The sequence below is a fragment of the Emys orbicularis genome, chromosome 10 (assembly GCF_028017835.1).
Source record: "Emys orbicularis isolate rEmyOrb1 chromosome 10, rEmyOrb1.hap1, whole genome shotgun sequence".
NCBI classification, from domain to species: Eukaryota; Metazoa; Chordata; order Testudines; family Emydidae; genus Emys; species Emys orbicularis.
In genome coordinates this window covers 86,318,637-86,333,872 of record NC_088692.1, presented here as the reverse complement: position 1 = coordinate 86,333,872, position 15,236 = coordinate 86,318,637, and the positions used below count along the sequence as shown (strand labels likewise).

Below are 15,236 nucleotides of genomic sequence, written 5' to 3'. Positions count from 1 at the left end.
TTCATATGAAATTTAGCACACAGATTATTCATTGATTACTGTGGCAAGTGAGTGAAATGTAAAAGCTGTGGAATACAACTGCAGGTTTCTCTACTTAGATTTCAAGTCCCTATTCAAGAGAAAAGATATACTGCTCTATAGGGCACATAATTCCCAGATGGCTGCTTATCCCAACTTTGCAGAGCAACCCATCCCAGGGCAATGTCTGCCTGCTATGCATGGCCTAAACTACCCCTCCCCCAGTTTCTGCACCAGGAAGCTGTGTTCAGAGCATGTGGGAGGAGAGAAGGGGAGGGGAGGGAGGCTCCACATTTCCTGTGCAATACAGATCACTATTTTGTGTTGATTCTATTATCTTCCTTTGCCCCAGTGAGGCCTCACAGCACTGCTGCTGGAGTTCTAGGAAAGAGGGGCAGGCACAGACAGCTGCACAAGGCTAAAACTGGACAATTACCCTGAATAAGTCACAGCCAGTGTGGCTGTATAGCCTGTAAGGCTCAGGGAATCCAAGAGCAAGCAGCAGCTGCAGAGGTAATTCTGGACAGAATCACATGGGTAATATGCCCTAGGGTGACCAGATGTCCCCATTTTATAGGGACAGTCCCGATTTTGGGGTCTTTTTCTTATATAGGCTCCTATTACCTCTGACCCCCTGTCCCGATTTTTCACATTTGCTGTCTGGTCACCCTAATATGCCCCCACAGGAATAGCCCCTTTTCAGGATAAGTAAGGTTTCACACTCAAGAGAGTTAGGCCACAAATAAATCCTTAATAGAGAAACTTCTGGCATTTAATCACTTCTTTACAGAACATCAACTTTAGAGTCGCTTCTCGATAGCAATTTGCCACTAGCCAACTGCCTGAGAAATCAAGACAAAAAATAGTTCATCTTTTGGTATGACACCAAAAGCCCTGTGTTGATTTTCTACACAATAATACATTTGATGAGCTGATGCTTCTCAGGAGTGGGGACTGAAACTTGTGAATGAAGTTTTCACTTCCAGTACAGTAGTGCACAGACAGATTATCTATCCTATACTTAGTGGATTTGAAGTCATCTGCAACAGGAAATCTAACATTGCTGCTGCTAGGTATCTTTTATTAATTCAGGGACAGTAACATTTTCCCCTGTTCAGTTTTATTGTAACTGTTCCAGCTTCCAGATCAATATTACTCCATGATCATTATCCAAATAGTGACTTACACCAATTTACATAATAGTGTTCAGTTCATTTGGGGAAGAGGCTTATCTTAATCCTTTATCTTCACCATGTCTGTGGAACTCACTGTCACAGGCACTAAGAAAGTAAAATATTGTAGATGGGATTTAAAATAGGATGGATAACCAATAACACCATTGGTTATTCATCAAGGTCTAGATAATACTTAGTCCTACCATGAGTGCAGGGGACTGGACTAGATGACCTCTCGAGGTCCCTTCCAGTCCTACGATTCTATGAATATTGGTAAGACCAACAACCCCATTTTTAGCCATGAAAGCTAAAATTAAGGATAAACAGACTACATGTTTCACAGGTGATTAACACAGGAGCCTGAAAGCAGTTCTCCCTTCTCTTCCCATAGCTTTGCTGGGTGCTTTATGAGAAGAGATGCATGAGGCAAGATACCTGAAGTGGTGAGCCAACATTAAAATCCTCTATTGCTAAATCTTGTGTTTCCTTGCAAATCTGATAAGAACATAAGAACATAAGAAAGGCCGTACTGGGTCAGACCAAAGGTCCATCTAGCCCAGTATCTGTCTACCGACAGTGGCCAATGCCAGGTGCCCCAGAGGGAGTGAACCTAACAGGCAATGATCAAGTGATCTCTCTCCTGCCATCCATCTCCATCCTCTGACGAACAGAGGCTAGGGACACCATTCTTACCCATCCTGGCTAATAGCCATTTATGGACTTAGCCACCATGAATTTATCCAGTCCCCTTTTAAACATTGTTATAGTCCTAGCCTTCACAACCTCCTCAGGTAAGGAGTTCCACAAGTTGACTGTGCTCTGCGTGAAGAAGAACTTCCTTTTATTTGTTTTAAACCTGCTGCCTATTAATTTCTTTTGGTGACCCCTAGTTCTTGTATTATGGGAATAAGTAAATAACTTTTCCTTATCCACTTTCTCAACATCACTCATGATTTTATATACCTCTATCATGTCCCCCCTTAGTCTTCTCTTTTCCAAACTGAAGAGTCCTAGCCTCTTTAATCTTTCCTCATATGGGACCCTCTCTAAACCCTTAATCATTATAGTTGCTCTTTTCTGAACCTTTTCTAGTGCTAGAATATCTTTTTTGAGGTGAGGAGACCACATCTGTACACAGTATTCGAGATGTGGGCGAACCATGGATTTATATAAGGGCAATAATATATTCTCAGTCTTATTCTCTATCCCCTTTTTAATGATTCCTAACATCCTGTTTGCTTTTTTGACCGCCTCTGCACACTGCGTGGACATCTTTAGAGAACTATCCACGATGACGCCAAGATCTTTTTCCTGACTCGTTGTAGCTAAATTAGCCCCCATCATGTTGTATGTATAGTTGGGGTTATTTTTTCCAATGTGCATTACTTTACATTTATCCACATTAAATTTCATTTGCCATTTTGTTGCCCAATCACTTAGTTTTGTGAGATCTTTTTGAAGTTCTTCACAATCTGCTTTGGTCTTAACTATCTTGAGTAGTTTAGTATCATCTGCAAACTTTGCCACCTCACTGTTTACCCCTTTCTCCAGATCATTTATGAATAAATTGAATAGGATAGGTCCTAGGACTGACCCTTGGGGAACACCACTAGTTACCCCTCTCCATTCTGAGAATTTACCATTAATTCCTACCCTTTGTTCCCTGTCCTTTAACCAGTTCTCAATCAGTGAAAGGACCTTCCCTTTTATCCCATGACAGCTTAATTTACGTAAGAGCCTTTGGTGAGGGACCTTGTCAAAGGCTTTCTGGAAATCTAAGTACACTATGTCCACCGGATCCCCCTTGTCCACATGTTTGTTGACCCCTTCAAAGAACTCTAATAGATTAGTAAGACACGATTTCCCTTTACAGAAACCATGTTGACTATTGCTCAAGAGTTTATGTTTTTCTATGTGTCTGACAATTTTGTTCTTTACTATTGTTTCAACTAATTTGCCCGGTACGGACGTTAGACTTACCGGTCTGTAATTGCCGGGATCACCCCTAGAGCCCTTTTTAAATATTGGCGTTACATTAGCTAACTTCCAGTCATTGGGTACCGAAGCCGATTTAAAGGACAGGTTACAAACCTTAGTTAATAGTTCCGCAACTTCACATTTGAGTTCTTTCAGAACTCTTGGGTGAATGCCATCTGGTCCCGGTGACTTGTTAATGTTGAGTTTATCAATTAATTCCAAAACCTCCTCTAGTGATACTTCAATCTGTGACAGTTCCTCAGATTTGTCACCTACAAAAGCCAGCTCAGGTTTGGGAATCTCCCTAACATCCTCAGCCGTGAAGACTGAAGCAAAGAATCCATTTAGTTTCTCCGCAATGACTTTATCATCTTTAAGCGCTCCTTTTGTATTTTCATCGTCAAGGGACCCCACTGGTTGTTTAGCAGGCTTCCTGCTTCTGATGTACTTAAAAAACATTTTATTACCTTTGGAGTTTTTGGCTAGCCGTTCTTCAAACTCCTCTTTGGCTTTTCTTATTACACTCTTGCACTTAAGTTGGCAGTGTTTGTGCTCCTTTCTATTTGCCTCACTAGGATTTGACTTCCACTTTTTAAAGGAAGTCTTTTTATCTCTCACTGCTTCTTTTACATGGTTGTTAAGCCACGGTGGCTCTTTTTTAGTTCTTTTACTGTTTTTCTTAATTTGGGGTATACGTGATTGTGTTCAACAGTCTTTCTAGCCAAGGAAAGTGGACTTTACTCCCTCCAGAACCAAGGCCATTCCTAGGTCAGCAGCGGAAGAAGTTGCTCTGGGACAATATACAAAGCTGCCTCATAGATGTGTGTAGCCTTCATGATGCTTCCATCTGCAAGCAGTCCAGAAAGAACAAGAGCCAAAATCACTGCTGATGTAAATCCACTGGGGTTATGCCAACAGAGAATTTGGCCCAGGTTACAACCTGAAGGCAATATTCTGAATCAAGTTTCTTTTCTTTAAATAAAGTTTTCTTGGTGTGAATTTATCCAACTAATCACTCTAGCAGTTTAAGTTTAAATGATTCTGAGTTATTCCTATTTTCTCCTCCATTGATTGACTGAGCATCAAGCACTTATTCCAGATAATGGTATCAAAACAATCAATAGCACTCCAAAGAATGTCAGCTGCTAGCTAATTTACACTTGCATAGTTGCCATCTGCGATTCGTCCATTTATACACAAGCCAGCAGCCCAAGCTCTTTAGCTAGCACCATCACAACAAGACTGTTGAAATACAGAAATTTTATCCATATTCCCTATGGTGTAAAGAAAGCTGATTAATCCAATTATGGTTTCACTGGCCTTGGTTTTTCAACTTTTGTTCACATCAACCAGGAAATTATGCTACAGTATCTGTTTATTTAAATTTAGCAATCAGACATGGGGTTCACCGAGAAATTAAACACTCTTTCAGACAAACATTTGAAAATAAAACTTGGTTGGCTTTTTTTTTTTTTTTTTTTTTTTATAAAGATAGCTTGATGATCCCCATCCAAACCTCCGCCTGAGTGCTTTCTCCACAATTGTAATTTTATTTAGCATGTATGGGGCGGGGGGCAAGAGTGCTTAAATTACATTGAAAACAATTGTCACCAGAGAGATTATTGCTTCTTTTGTAACAGCAAATGTTCAGTCATTCAAAAAAATTCATACTGTAAATATGCCATTACAAATATTTTTACAGTACTTGCACATTATTTCCCTTTGAAACTTTTACTGGGAAAGTCCTATATGTGCAATATGTGACAGAAACATGCGGTATGAACCAAATGTTTATACTTAACAGCCAAGTGCATAGCCGATAATGGGATAGATGATAGAAATTTATTCCTGGCCAGCTACTTTACTAAAACATGCATAGTTACCAGAGCACAAGATGTAAAACCTGAATTTGATCAGAGATAAAAATGCAAAGATCAAAGATTTAATAAATAGCATGACAAATGCTCTCTACAAGACTTGGTGTAAACTACAGAACCAGTCAGATAGTGCAGCATACAGACTCCCTAACTATGGATCACATTTATAAAGGAAACATTTGGGACACATGGGAACAAGTTCTATTTCACTCTTTAAAACGGTCTATTGTTTAAGAATAAAACAAACCACATCCATATATCTCTGGCATTAAACGTCTAAGAGTCTTGATCCTGCACTGTCCTATTCCTTGTGCAACTCCAAGTATCCTCTGAGTAGCTACTGCAATTGTTTATAAACTAGGTCAGAGGTCCCCAAACTGCCCCCCTGGAGGAATGTACGGAGAGAGGGGCCAGGCCAGCCCCACTCTGCCCCCAGCTCTGCTCTGGCCCCAGCTGCGGCCCCGGCTCCTCACTGCAGCTTCTGCTCCCGGCCCCAGCCTCACCTCCAGCTGCGGCTCCACTCCCGGCCCCAAACCCAGCCCCGCCCCCAGCTTGGCTGCGGCTCCGTTCCCAGCCCCAGCCTTGGCCCTCTTACCCCTGTCTGCACCCCCCCTTTCAGGAGCCGAGGCCTCGCTCCCGGCTCCTGATGGGGCAGGGGGTATGGAAAGGGATAAGGGGGGGCACAACCATGAAAAGTTTGGGGACCTCTGGTCTAGCTGTTTTCACAAACTATACAATAAAAGTATGCATATATATCAGAGGCCAAGACCTTATGCAGTGGTTATTTTGATACTCACTGAAGCAGCAATGCACTTAACTCATGGTCTGTAACTTATTATTGTCACCTCTCTGACTAATAGTAGCGGAATCCAGGGTCTTGCAGGACAATTTCCCATTGAAGGAGAAATCAGTAACAGAAAGTCTGGGTATTTTCTTAGAGAAAAACTAAGTTGCACTGTATATACCACTCCTTGAACAGAGGTGGTCACAAACAGCACACAATCCCCTCTTCCAGGGACCTCAGCCCCCACACTAATGCCTGATTCCCAGAAAGGAACCTATGGCCCATGAATTGACTCTAGTTAAGAGGGATTAAGGGAGAGATCAACTACCTTGCTGTTTTAAACCGCTTTCTCCAAAGAACTTGTATCACAAAAGTAACAATGCATCATTTCTTCAAAGACTGCATCCTGCACTCACATTAAGAGGAGGAACTTTAAATCCAATGTGTAACAGTGTCATTTGGCATCTCCTACCATACCATTATTATTAAATATTTATATTGCAGTAGTGCTTAGAGGTGAATCATATCAGGGCCTCATTGTGCTAGATGCTGTACAAACATATAGAAAAGTTACAGTTCCTGCCCTACAGAGAACTTCAGGTTCTAATTAATTGCTACAAAAAAGTCAAGCACAATCCACGCTATGGTAGTATGTTGCTGAGTATCAACAGTAGTTTGACATTCTTCTTTCTTCCCCAAACTGATAACGTTTACAGGGAAACTTCATTTCTTTAGTTTTTATAAATCTAATGGATATATATTATTTAAATAAATGAAAGACAGAATCTGTATCTCAACAGAATTCTTGACGGAAACACTGCAATGATCAACTCTTCTTCCGCTTATCCTATTAACTGGGGTCGGGTCATCATGCACACATCCGTCATCTTTATCTGTCGAAGGTGGCACTAAGTTCCACCTGCTTACCAACGTCTTTGATGCAATCCATCCATTGCTTCCTCATCTTTCCTTGGGGTCTCCTTCCCGCCACGCTATCTTCACCTGGTCCCCTTCGTTCATCCTTTCCGCATGTGTCCGAACCTGTAATGGTGCTTCCTGGATTTTGACTTACATCCTAATACTTTCACTTCAAAATCTGTCTTTTCATGTGACATCTCTTACGGCGCAAAAACGTTTAATCTCAAATGCATGTAGGCACTGAAATCTGCAATCTCTTTATCGCCCAGGCTTCTGCGTTTGACAGCATTGCAAAGTGCCCCAGTGTACTATACAGTTCAGTTTTTGGTCTCAGTGGCACACAACTCTTCACTTTTTCTTTTTAAACAGGATTTAAATTTTTGCCCCCTATTGTATTTTACTTAAAGGAATGTCAGCCCGTCAATCATAACATAACGTAGTGTTATCAATCAATGAGTTATGGACACATTTATTAAGGCTTAGGGAGCACCATATGCCAATGCAGGTGCTGTATCATTCCAGCTACTGATTATACTTGGTTGTTCTATGCCAGCTTTTATTCTATTACAGGCAATGGCAGCATTACTCCTCTTGGCCAAGCTGCTGCTCTGGGCCTCAATTCAGCAAAGCACTTAAACATAGGCGCTGACTCTGTGGGTGCCCTGGGGCTGGAGCACCCACCAGCAGCCCCACAGATCAGCTCCTCCCCCTCTCTCTAGCCCTCCCGCCCAACAGCGGGCCCCACAGATCAGTGGAGTTGGGGGTGGGGCCTGGGGCAGAGCAGGATCGAGCATCCCCCAGGAATTCTGAAAGTCGACGCCTCTGCACTTAAACACGTGCTACGGTCTCACTGAAATAAGTGGTGCATAAGCCAAGCATTGTCTTTCCGCACACAGTTCACAGAGACTGGTGCTTTCTCCAATAGGCAGATGCATTGTGGCATGCTGAGTGAATGAAAATTGCTTGCAACTCTTTTGGTATATCTGCAACTGCATAGTACAGTTTACTTTGCTAAGCGCTTGTAAAGCATATTTCAAATATTTATAATCTTGATGTTTCCTCTGACATTACTACCATAGCTATTTATTAAGTTAAAAGCACGTGTCCAGCTATCAAACAATTATTTAAGAGTCCCTGTAACTTGTCCAAGCAAGTCTTATGACTTATGTGCTGTGTAATCATATAGTTCTCCTCAGGGCAACAATCCTAAGCATAGCTTGAAACAATAAGAGATCATTGTGTCCAAAATTTACCTAGTAAAGAAATGCCTAAGCAACTCAACCTTATTAAGAATGCATGCTCTCTCCATGGACTCCTGCTGAAACTAGAACAATTTGATTAAAATCAGAACTTTGGGCCTCTATCTTCTTTATTTTTTTTAACTCCCCTTTCCTAAGATTTAAGAAATTCAGCAGCCAGCTCCAGCTTGCCTCATCTGAGTTTGTCAAAGATGTGTTCCCAAAACTATTTCAATCCAGCATACAAAGAAGTTTCAAATATAACCAATCTTCTTCAAATGACTACTACTGTACTCACTCATCCTTCTGTGCTTATTTTGTCCTTGTCCACTCTTCTACAGAAGTCTGATTCTGTTTGGAATATTTTCTGTCAATACAGAGTATACTACAAAAAAAAATTCATAGGCCTCCCACAAGAGGAGATGAGTCCGCACCCTGATGCACGGGGAGGACAGAGACCAAAAGGGAGAATTATGCTGGCTCGTGGCACACTGCCCCCCTTTTCCACTGACCCTGCAGAAGCTCCCCTGTGTATACTCTGTGGGGTTTGGCCTCCACAGTTTCGGTGGAGTCAGGCCACGGAAATGGCCAGGATCCATCATGCTCTTTTCTCCATCCCCCAAAACACAAGGCAAACCAGCAAAAATTAATCTGGACCAAGTCAACAATAATTTGTGCTAGTTAATCCTCCCCCCGCAGGCAGTAGACCCCTACCCTACCCTTCCAAACACACTGAGAGTATTTCAGGTGACACCAGAACTTAATGGAGACCCTTCAAGAACACATGGCCTCGAGACAGATGAGTGGGAGTAGGGTGACCAGATGTCTCGATTTTATAGGGACAGTCCCAATTTTTGACACTCCTTTTGCTCCCCGCTTGCCAACTCCCCACTGACCTTTCCAGCAGAGGAGGGTAACTCCTGGTTGGTAGTTGCTGCAGCTACAACAGTGGGGGAGCGAGATGGGCAGGGAGCTTGGTCCTTGCCTCCAAGACCATCCCCACAAGTCCCATCTGCTTCCCCTGATGGACAGAGTCCCCGGGCCACCCCAGCCCTTCAGTACAGCCCCATCAGGGAAGCATGCCCTACACTTTGAAAACCTCTGTAGTGCAGCATCTATTCTGCAGTCAAGACCCCTTCCCATTAATGGAAATTAAGCACACGTACTGATAGTAGAATAGACAGCAAGTGCCATACACAGGGAGGCTGAAGGGGTAGCGATGGGAATACCAGGGCTCATGCAGCCTTACTATAAAGATAGTTGTTCGCTTCTCCCTCAGGTGAATGGTAGGCCACTTGCTAGACAGATTGCTAAATTCGGATGACTATGATTTACACACACACACACACACACACACACACACACACACACACACACACAAAGTAAACACCTCCAGATTTCATGTCTCACAGCATACTATTACTATTAATTATTTGCTAAGAGATGACAGACATCCAAGTACACTACACAGAAGACAGTTCCTACTCTGAAGAATTTACAGTCTGAATGCACACAACTGTACCTTGCATAGCAGTGTCCTTTGTTACCGTGCCTTTCAGAGTTGTTTTTGTCTTTTTTTCAACAGAACGCAAATGACCAAACTGTGCAGTCTGTCATATCTACATGTTCAGTGTCAGTTCATGTCAGAGCAGTTACAATCAAAGTCTGACTAATCAGCAAAAAGTACAAAAGTGACTCAATTCTTATAAAGATTCCCACACTGCGGATAACTGCATTGATGGGAAGTATTTTCAAATATTTAAAATGAATAATAAATAATTAATGGAGATATCCTATCTCCTAGAACTGGAAAGGACCTTGAAAGGTCATCGAGTCCAGCCCCCTGCCTTCACTAGCAGGACCAAGTACTGACTTTGCCCCAGATCCCTAAGTTGCCCCCTCAAGGATTGAGCTCACAACCCTGGGTTTAGCAGGCCAATGCTCAAACCACTGAGCTATCCCTCCCCCCAATCACTAATGACAAACACACCAGGCAGCCATTTAACTTCTGGGGCAGGCACTTTCTAAAAAAGGCTTTTCTACGCTATAGGCACAGCTGTGCCGCTGCAGAGCAGTAACGCTGATGCTTCCTACATCAACGGAAGGTGTTTTTCCATCAGTGTAGGTAATGCTTCCATCACTCTAACTCTGGTTTGGGGAGGTGAATCCCTTCATTGACATAGCCACGCCTATACCAGGGATTAGGTTGGCTCAACTATGCCTCTGTGCAAGGTAGCTAGGTCAATCTACATTTTAAGTGTAGACCACAGCTAATATTTTGACAGAGCCTACTGGAAATAAGATCATCAGGCTAAGCAGGGTTGGCTTTAAAAAAAAAAAAAAAAAAAAAAGGAGAGCACGCTGGGGGCACAAGCAAGTTTGTCTGAACTACATCCACAAAGTGCTTATACTAATACCAAAAAGAAAAGAAAAACAACGCTGCATTGATCTTTTCTTCTTGCAAAGAGGCACGTTTAATCAAAAAAGCACAGACTCTGTGGCACCAGATGGTAACAATGTGGTAAAAATTATACTGGATTCCTGCACAGTAACAAAAAAAATGGAGGGATGAAAATGAGCAGATTTTCATCCAATGCTCTAACCATGCAGTATTGTGAGCATCAATCACAACATATCCACCTTCTGAGTTATTCTTGGCCTCTGCCCAAACAGAGTGTGGTGGTCTAGTTAATATTTGTTTGAAAAAAAGAAAAAGAAAAAAAAAGGAAAAAAAAACATAAAGCTGTAACATTACAGTCACATTCTGTGTGCATATATTCACACATATGCAGGTAGTGTAATAGGATAGTTGTTTCTCACACCTAACCTGAACATTAGCATGTGAATAGGCTAATCTGTAAGTAACAGCTGTTATAAACTACTGCTGAAACTGCCGAGACAGACTCAATTAATATAGAGGAATTTCTTCAAGCGTCACTTCTGATTTACTTATGCGCCTTAAAGAGGAACTTTGCATAACTGAATCCTTTGCAGAAACATTATGCAACACCCAGTTTACATGTTTTCTGCATACATTTCATTGGTCTATACCACCTGAAGCATGCAGTGTACTAGTATCTGTTGCTTAAAAAAAAATAAAGTTTAGTTCTTATGACAGGCACTAGATTGGGGATTGACAGCCCTGAAAACCAAGTTTCTCATTATAGGACAGGGGCAGTGGTAGGCTTCCATACACACTGCTCCATCATTCTGTCTCAACTTTTTTTTTTTTTTTTTTTTTGGTCGGGACATTGAGGGTATGTCTACACTGCAGCTGGGAGTGAACCTAAAAACAGCAGTGCAGACGTTGTGGCTTGGGCAGCAGCTTGGGTTCTCAAGCCAATCCGAACCCTTGGGTCTGACCTCAGATAGCTAGCCCAACCCTTCACTGGAGCTGCAACATCGGACTCTGGCTTCAACCCCGGGCCCAAGCAAGTCTGGCAGACCTGGCAACCCCATTCAAACAGGGTCGTGACCCGCAGTTTGAGAACCACTGCCAGTAGATAAACATTTTACTTTATCCCAGTACCACCCTTTAAGAGTCATTCAATCCACAAGTGTATTTAACATTTCTATACAAGTTATTTGACAAGAACTATGCCTGCATAGGTAGAAATATTAAACATAAAATCGTAAGTAGAGAGAGACAAGAGATACTATTGGCAATATAAAAATGTGCCAAAATATACTGTTTTTGAATTGTAATGTCTTTTAAAATGAACTTGGCTCTACATTTAGATTAGTAGGAGACAATAGCTCAGGCTGAAATAACTAGACTCTCCCTGCATACCAGTAATTGTCTTTAAAAATTCAGACTGCATTTGGGGACTAAAGGTTTAAGCAAGAATAAGTCACAAATAAAAGCAAATAAACTTGGAAGATGCTGGTAACAATTCACATAAACCTAATGGAGTTTGCTAAGGCAAGTTGGCTTGCATGTGTTGGCTTAGATGTGTCTCGCTGTAGACAGTATGCAGGTCTAAATCCTAAATCCTTCACTTGTCCAATTGGTACAAAGGACTGAAGAAGGGTGAGGAGCTCTTCCTGCTACGCAGAAAGGCGAGGATGTTTCTATAGCACCCAAAAACAAAAGCAGAAGGAAGAGCTAGCTTGTGTGTAAACCCACACACATCATGCTCCCAAAGGGATGTGATCCGCAGCATAAGGGGCATATTTGGCTCCCGCAGCCTGCTACCAAGTAGAAATATATCTGCAACTGCTAGACAAAGGAATACTTTGCTCTTTTAATAAGGATCACTTAAGTGCACCTCTCAGGGCTTGTCTCCAATTACCGGGGGATCAACATTCGGCGATCGATCCACCAGGGGTCGATCGCTCTCCCATCGACTCCGGTACTCCACCGGAACGAGAAGCATAAGGTAAGTCAACGGGAGAGTTTCTACCGTCGATACAGCGTGCTGTAGACACCGCAATAAGTCAACTTAAGGTACGTTGACTCCAGCTACATTATTCACAAAGCTGGAGTTGTGTAACTTAGGTCAACTTAGCCCCGTAGTGTAGGCCTCCCCTCAGTGTGGTGCCCTAGCTCACTCTGAGGAATCCTGTAGCAGAAGCAGCACCCATCTCCAGTTGCTGTGCCTACAGTGATCAAGGAATGATTTAACTTATGATGTATGAGTTGGTGAATATCTATTAGAAAAATTATGGCTCAAATAACTCTGTTTCAATGTTGTGAAATAATCACTGGAATGTTGTTTCTGGAGGACAATGATTTAGTTAAAACAATACACATACACATCCAGCCACGATGGAGTGACCTACTACCAGTTTTGGCAGCATCCAGCCCAAAAAATGCATATAGAAAAATATCCAGCTTAGTCAGAGGTAGCATAGCATTTGCAAATAATAATTTAGGAGGAAATGTACTTCCTAGGATGCTTTCTTTATCCTTGGTCCCTGAACCTTCAGGTTCTGTAGCCAGTTGTTCTTCAGCTGTCTCTCCTCATCATTCATCTGTGGTAGTATTCCACCATTAAAATAACTAGCAGTTTGTGATTTGTAAAAATCAAAATTTGGGCTTTCCAAAAGCAGAAATGTAGCAGCAACACTACCACCAAAACCTGTGATTCACCCATATGTAGTCACTGGACGAGATTCCCAAATTCTGATGTCAGTTATGTTAGTGTAAATCCAGAATAACTTCACTGAATTTAAAGAAAATTTACTCCAGAACTTATACAAGCAGAACTTGTAGCAGATTTAAATGGACACCTCAACACTTCTGCCTAAACTATTTTACCTGCTGTCATTCCAAGTAACTTCTCCAGTTACCGTAGCTGAAAAATTACAGAACACATTTATGTCCCCCTCCATTCTGAACAGTCAATTTCCTCTGTTGGTTATGGGTCTCTCCCACAGCCACAGGGGAGAGACAAAAACCAAACCAAACCAAACCACACACACACACAGAGAGAGATAAAAATGTGATTTTAAAGCCACAAAAAAAATCAGCAACATAGTCAGGTACAAAGTAACTCCTAGCCACTGTGGGAAGGGGTCTCAACAATGGAGGTGGGCCTGGAACACATCTAGGGAGGGGCTGTAAATCAAGTGCCCCCTGCAACAACCCTGGAAGAACAACACAGCAGCTGCATTGATCCCTAACCCTTAACATGTCACTCACTCTCCTAGGCATTATGTGTTGGAGAGGACTTCACCCTACGGTCAACATTAGAGATGGTTGGAAAAGGATTCCCATCCCCTCAGTCCCCTCCAAAAATAATTTTTATTGAAATTTTATTAGATTTTCTCTTTTGTTTTTCAATTAAAACCCAAAAACTTTTGACAAAACTTTAGTGAAAATTTCCATTTAACTGAAACAATTTTTCAACCAGCTCCAGTGAATACATATGGCTTTATATTATAAAGTATACTCAACTATGTCCTAAGAATGCAAGTGACACCCCCACCAAACTAGCCCCCACACTTCCAACAAACAAAAACACACCACCACGAAGAAACATGAAGCAGGTCACAATGCATGTTGGCAGGGGCATATTAGGCAAGAACAACTTCCCATCTACTGTCAACTAAATTGAAAACATATAAGCTTTAAATTTAAACACACAAAAGCTGAATTACTATCAGATTCTTAGCTTTGATAACCTTCCCCCTTTTTTAAAAACTGCAACAGCTGACCTGTCACCATAGCAGCAACTCTAGAATGCCATCCTAAAAATAGAGGATTGGGAGGGGGAGGGGGAAATGGGAACTGAGAAAATAAACTAAGAGTGAGAAGCACTGTAATATACAACTGTCTCCAGTCAATAGCCAATCAAAATCTTATAAATGCTAATTTTTCTAAAATCACAGCATTCAAGTTTCTATTTTTACTCCCATCTAGAAGCAGTTATGATAGGGCCTTCAACCTACCAGTTAAGCCTGCCCTGCAAAGCAGTAACTTACAAGACTCAACTTTCAAGCCACAGTTTCCAAGGCCTTTGCTTGTTTATATGGGTTCACCTAAGTCTGGCACACCAGAACAGGTTTCAGAGTAGCAGCCATGTTAGTCTCTATCCGCAAAAAGAACAGGAGTACTTGTGGCACCTTAGAGACTAATAAATTTATTTGAGCATAAGCTTTTGTGGGCTATAGCCCACTTCTTCAGATGCACAGAATGGAACATATAGTACACACATATACACACACACACACATACAGAACATGAAAAGGTGGAACTAGCCATATCAACTCTAAGAGGCTAATTAATTAAGATGAGCAATTATCAGCAGGAGAAAAAAACTTTTGTAGTGATAATCAAGATAGCCCATTCCAGACAAAGAAAACAGAAAAGCTTGAAAAACAGACTCCAACGAGAAACTGCTGAGCTTGAATTAATATGCAAACTAGATACCATTAATTTAGACTTGAATAGAGACTGGGAATGGCTGAGTCATTACACAGATTGTATCTATTTCCCCATGTTAAGTATCCTCACACCTCTTGTCAACTGTCTGGAACAGGCCATCTTGATTATCACTACAAAAAAAAATTTTCTTCTGCTGATAATTGCTCATCTTAATTAATTAGCCTCTTAGAGTTGATATGGCTAGTTCCACCTTTTCATGTTGTGTGTGTGTGTGTATGTACTTACTATATGTTCCATTCTATGCATCTGATGAAGTGGGTTTTCGCCCACGAAAGCTTATGCTCAAATAAATTTGTTAGTCTCTAAGGTGCCACAAGTACACCAGAACAGTAACATTATTTCAAAGCACATAGAGACCAT

The 15,236-nt window shown here is 41.7% G+C and overlaps 1 protein-coding gene across 5 annotated transcripts in view; it reads right to left on the bottom strand.

Moving 5' to 3' along the window:
• Positions 1-15,236, bottom strand: part of SMAD3 (SMAD family member 3) — a 107,128-nt gene that overhangs the window by 74,572 nt on the left and 17,320 nt on the right. The window contains exon 2 of one of the 5 annotated variants that reach the window (XM_065411599.1): positions 1,859-1,867. The exons of the other annotated variants lie outside the window; for them this stretch is intronic. Within the exon in view, the coding sequence (XP_065267671.1) occupies positions 1,859-1,867 (9 nt within the window). The remainder of the gene's footprint in view (positions 1-1,858; positions 1,868-15,236) is intronic. 5 annotated transcript variants of the gene reach the window in all.